Source organism: Leucopleurus acutus (genome assembly GCF_964270905.1).
Source record: "Leucopleurus acutus genome assembly, chromosome: 11".
Classification (NCBI taxonomy): Eukaryota; Metazoa; Chordata; class Mammalia; order Artiodactyla; family Delphinidae; genus Leucopleurus; species Leucopleurus acutus.
In genome coordinates this window covers 74,806,745-74,812,744 of record NC_139152.1, presented here as the reverse complement: position 1 = coordinate 74,812,744, position 6,000 = coordinate 74,806,745, and the positions used below count along the sequence as shown (strand labels likewise).

The 6,000-nt window shown below is 31.4% G+C and overlaps 1 protein-coding gene across 1 annotated transcript in view; it reads left to right on the top strand.

Moving 5' to 3' along the window:
- Positions 1 to 3,190: 3,190 nt before the first annotated feature.
- The window catches only part of EPYC (epiphycan), a gene marked incomplete at both ends in the record, with an annotated part of 35,651 nt that continues 32,841 nt past the window's right edge, over positions 3,191 to 6,000 (top strand). The window contains one exon of the mRNA XM_082850636.1: positions 3,191 to 3,355. Coding sequence (XP_082706762.1) covers positions 3,191 to 3,355 — 165 coding nt within the window. The remainder of the gene's footprint in view (positions 3,356 to 6,000) is intronic.

The window sequence follows — 6,000 nt, the reverse complement described above, 5'->3', positions numbered from 1 at the left end:
ATATATTTTCTCTCCATACCTATAATAAATCTCAGTTTCACAAACCATGTCAGGTACCAAAAGCCTAAAACAAATCTTGTACTCTGGGAGAAAATTTTTTTTAATGTAATTTGATTTGTTTGGCTCTGATAGATAAAAGAGAAGAAAAGGAGCCTTCTTTTCAAAACACTCAGATCATATTTATGCATTATTTCTGGGCATAATTTTTCATAAATATTCATGCAAGAGGTTCATGGTTTGATTGCTCTCGAAGCTTTCCAAGCAATCAAAATATTTTTTTGGTTCTGTTTTGTTTTTTGCTTTTACTTACCCAACATTATACAGGTAAGGTTTTTGCAACATTTACTAAACTTCAGTTAACATTAGTGAAAATTGAAGAAAACAATTCAAGATATGCAAGGTTTGGGAAAATTACTTCTTATTGGAACATTTCTGAAATATCCATCTACAGTATCACTGTTTACATTAATGTCTTAATTGGTGTATTGGTTATAGATGAGATATGTTAAAACCAACTTTTTCCATTTAAAATTTTTAAGGTGACATATTTGCAATTATACCTCCTTTAACATAACTTCAAAAGCTTCATATACTCTGTAGTTTGAATTCTACTGCTTAATTTGAGTGATTATAAAATAATTTGGAGTTTTTAGAGACTGAGAAGCATTTCCCAAGGTTAGCTTTTCCAAACAGAAAATTGAGTATTATAAATTCCACCTCCCACAGACCAGAATTCACAACTATTGGTCAGGGGCAAACACCACTGGCTCTGCGTCCTCAGTCACTGTGTGCCATTTCACCAAGTAGGAGCCAAAGGTAAGTTTTTACACTTGCTTTCTTCTCCGGTTATACACTTTCTTCCCTACTATAATAACCTTTAAAAAAATAATTCAACTTGCTTTAATATTTTGTGGTGAACTTTGATTCAATCAGCTGGGTTTACTTTTGCTCTTTTTATATTTATATTATTCTTGGAAAATCCAAAATTCTGAATTAGCTTAGGAATTCATAACATACAGAAAAATAGTTGATATTAAGAGCCAGGAGAATAAAATTAGATGCCAATAAAATTATAGTAGTTTCCAATATATTCCTTAAGTCAGGTGCCCTGACATGGAACATGTTCTTTGCCAGTATTGACAGGCACTATTGATTGTTATTGATTGAAATATTATGCAAAAGAAGAAAATGATAAGATTTCAGGCGTTTAAAATATACTGATTATATTACAATTTTCCATTTACAATGTCTTTTTAAGCTATATATTTTAAATTTTTATATAAGTATAAGCTATAAAATGTCATTAAATGGTATAGAGAGGACATTATGTTTAAAGTTTCAACAAAGACATTACATTAAATACCAATGTAAGTATTCGAAGGAAGGAACATGCTTTTTTAAACTATACATGGATATGTGTTCTTCATATTTCTAAGGTTCACAGACTGCCTTATTGATGATAGCTTTAGGGGATATGTCAAATGTAAGTAAACTCTAATATGCAGATATATATAATCAAACATAGAGTATGAAGTGAGAAAAAGAATAAGCAAGTGCATAAGTTTTTTGAACAATGAATGTTGCCAGAACTGTACAAGGAAATCTATATACTTTTTAGGTTAGTGGTGGCCACTGTTAATGCTTCCCATCTGAATATGGGAGAATGGTTTCTGAAGGATTTGCAAATCACACTGTTTTATTAAGTAGGACTTTGTTGATAATTGCATAAAACTGTTCCAAATCTGAGATCCTGCAAAGACCTCTGCAAAGGCAAGTAAAATAGAGGCTTAGTTTATCCAGTATGAATAAAAAACTTATTTGAAGAAAGCATAGGAAAGGATAAAAAGGAGCTCCTTGTACTACTTCCTATTCTCAGAGGAATTTCATATCCTTCTGCCTAAACCTGCTTCATAAAGACTTTCTTTCAAGTAACTGAAGGTCAATTTGTCTGCCAGTGCATTCAAGTTTGAAAGTAATATTTATCATGAATTCCTTTTTGTATGTGTGCATAGGTACAAACACCACATGTACTGTTCTTAAAGTAAACCCAAGAAGTGTATCCAAAATACAAAACCTTTAAAATTAGATATGCTTGATCAAAATTTTACAAATACTTTGCTTCCTCAATGAATGATCACTAGGTAACACTTTTCATAGGCCTAATTTAAATGTTTAAATTAAACATAAGAGTTTTTTTCCAAACTAAAATGTATGCAAAGGAGTACATACAGAATTAAAATAATTAAAATTATAAGATCTTGACTGATTCTCCCCAAAGCATGATGTTACCATGGAAACTAAGAATAGCATTTATTAAAGAATTACAAAACAAAAGATTGCTCTAATCCCATGTGTGTGCAAATCTTCCTCTAAGGAAATCTTGCTAAATGGTGACTTTCAGACATGTATTCCTATTGATTCTGAGTTTAAACTTTAGATAGCCACTAAGGATTGAAATAAAACACTAAGGACTAAAAAGGAAAAGGACTAAGGAAAAAAATAATTTTCTTGTCTGCTCCATTTAGTTAAGACAAGCTTTGAAAACATTGCATGAAACATTAATTTTATGTGTGTAAATATTAAATTATGTATGCATTAAAGACACCCAGAGGCAACAAAGAAGTAAAAGAAAGAAAAAACAAACCTTCATTATTTTGTCTGGAAAAAGCCCTAGACTTAAATGTACAAGAAACAGTCCTAGCTGTATTACTAGCCAACTCTGTCTTGGTTTCCTCATTTGTAAAGTGGTGTGACAGTTATAGTGATCAGCATCATCATCCTCATCATCCCTACATCCCAGAGTTGATGAAAGAATCTTAATGCTTAGTAAGTGGTAAAACTCTTAGATAATGTGAAGGCTTTTGTGAATAAGTATACCACAGTCTTTCTGCATACCATTTTCTCCATGTTTCTCTATAAAATAAAATCAATTTCACCATAATTCCAGTATCTACTGTAAAAATGTGGATAGGTTTGTGAATTCTTTTGAGCATCTGGCATCAATAGTCCTCGGAAGCCACACAATTTCATGTGCTATGTTTATAAATTATCCATGGAAAGAAAGCTACCAGCTTGAGTTTCTCAGTATTGACAGTGATTTATCATTCCTATTTAGTGAAAACTATTCATAAGTTATTATCAATTAAATATGTATGTGTTTTAATATTTTATGATTAGGAAAGTTTGAAAAATGAAAACATTAGCAAGACTTGTTCTGGGACTTGTCATCTTGGATGCTGCTGTGACCGCCCCAACTCTAGAATCCATCAACTATGACTCAGAAACCTATGATGCCACCTTAGAAGACCTGGATAATCTATACAACTATGAAAACATACCAATGGGTCAAGCTGAGGTAACTGATTCCTCCCACTCCTGAGACTTTTTAAAGCATTGTATGAGGAATTATTAGGGTTTCTTCTCTTTAAATAGATTTTTGTTTACTTATAAGTGGAGATGTTCCATCAATAATTTCATATTAACTTTTTCTCCAGAACATGTTCAATGTGATGGAGGTTAACATTGGGAAACTCTTTTGCTTTCTTTATACTTCACTTTGTTTTCTTTATATTTCCTCATAAAATTGAAAAATAAAAGTTTCTATCAAGTTAGAACAGAGAAAATTAGGGGAAGAGGCAATCAATGAGGAAAAGGTGAATTCAAATAGTACATATAAAATGATAAGGAAGTTTGGGAAGTTTGAAGTAAAGAAAAAAGACATGAGATTAAAATATAATAGAAGAAAACTAAAAGAATGCAGAAAAAGGACAATGATTTGAAACTTTACTTTATTCCAAGCGCAAATACGCTTCCCTAAATGACTGATTACCCTCAGCAGTAATGTAGGCATTGGCAAGGTTACAGACTGTTACCTAAATCTGATATGACATGTTCCTAATTAAATGGTAGGCTTTTTACATAACTAAAGGATACAGACTAATTTTTCTGAATCAGAAAACAAGCAGATCTTGAAATGCTGGAGTCTAATGAATGTACAACATTGACAAAAACTAATTAAGTACAAATAAACCGAAAGGGAAATTACATCACCTTTACAAGATCAGAACATATTTGGGGCAGTCATTCAAGTGTAAATTTTCTTAGAATAACTACTTTTGACAACTAGGGAAATGAAATATTTAGACAAAAGCATGTATTTAAATTGCATGGGACTTAGATACATCTTTATTAAAATAGTAAACATTCTCATTATTGTTTATGTTGCCTTCTAAAATACAAGAATTAGATTTTTACAATACAGTAGTTTTTATGTATTCTCCCCCTGCACTATTCTTTTCCTGTCTTTCTCTTTTGCCATCTGTCTCTCTCTCTCTGTCTATCTTTCTCTTCCCCACTTTTTAGTAAAGTTTCAGGCTTGACAGCAGGCCACTTTTCTTCTGAACATTTAGTTATGACTCTGTTTTTAAGTCTTTATCAACATTCAGTGCTTGATTCATTTCACCGTGTGGCTTCCATTATGTGAAGGGGATTTTCTGTTGAGAATTTATAGTCATTAATACCAATCTTGCTATATGTGATCTCTGTATCTCTAATCTAATGCATCAATGTAGAGTATAAGAAGAAAGTTTTTCAGTGCTTAACTCATCTGCCCTGTTCCTTTTTCCATTTTGCAGAAATATTAAAAAAAAAACAAAACTCAGTGCATATCTGCAGTTATCTACCAAATTAAATATTTAAATTTAAACTTATTTGTCATTCTTCCAAAAAATATTTCATTGGATTGGTGAGTACCATAGTGAATTCTTTATTTTAAGTAGGGCTGGGGAATTTGGATTCAAGGGTTTATTTATTCACTTCAGAAGACCAAATGCATAATAGAGGGACTACCATTTGAGACCAAGCCTACCCTAGGCAAAACTGTGAAGGAAGTGAATTTTATCTGCAGACTGCTTTTAAGCTATTTCTTGCTGTCAGGATCCTTTCTGTTGCCCAGGAGGCCCTAGACATTCTCATGAGAGTCTGAAGTTCCTCCTGCCATCAAGGAAAATTAAGCTAATATATATATACATATTAGCTTAATTATATATATAATATATATAATTATATATATTATATATTAGCTTAATTTTATTTATATATATATATGTATATATGTGTGTGTGTGTGTGTATATATATATATATATATATATATATATATATATATATATAAAAAGATGATTTATTATACAACCTTTCCTCAGTATTTGCTTATTCTGGAATAACAACCTTCCTGTAAGGTACTGAATATGTGGCATTGTATCCTTACACACCCTAGCCCTTACTTCATGCAAACATTTCTAATTTTCTTACTGGCTAAGCCAGACTCAGAAACCCTAACAACTGAGGGTTCCAGAAAGCCACTGATAATCCCTTGTAGTTGACTGAAATATACAAGTCAGCCCTGATTTAACAATCCTTTGTGGTGAAGTCATCAGCAAACTGGTTTTAGGTAGATGATAGATATGGATACAGATATAGATATAGATATATACATGTGCTATAATAAAACTATAACACATTTGAAAACATCAAATATACATAATTTTTTAAAGATATTTACAAAGTTGTTCCAACAGCAAAAATCAATCAACCAACGTACTCACCCACCACCTATTGGAAAAAAATCCCAAAACAAACAAAATCAATATGATAAAGAAAATAAGATGACCTAAGGAAAAAAATTCAGAAATTTAACTCAGATCTCAACAACTTATTACTATAAATTCCTTACAAACAAACAACTAGCATATAATTCCCTATGGGAAAATATGAAATAAAGCCAATACTTCCAGTCATGTGAATGGATTCTAGAATTTGGTTAACATGGCATGAATTTCTTGAATGCAGTCTTGTAAGTTCAGATTCTGGAAGGTCAAATAAACTTATTTATCTCGTCTTTATAAATTAAAGGCAGTGGTTGCACATGTTCTTGATCTTATGTGACACTTTTTGAGTGAACACTGATAACACACCCATATAAGGTCCAGTTGATGAAAAA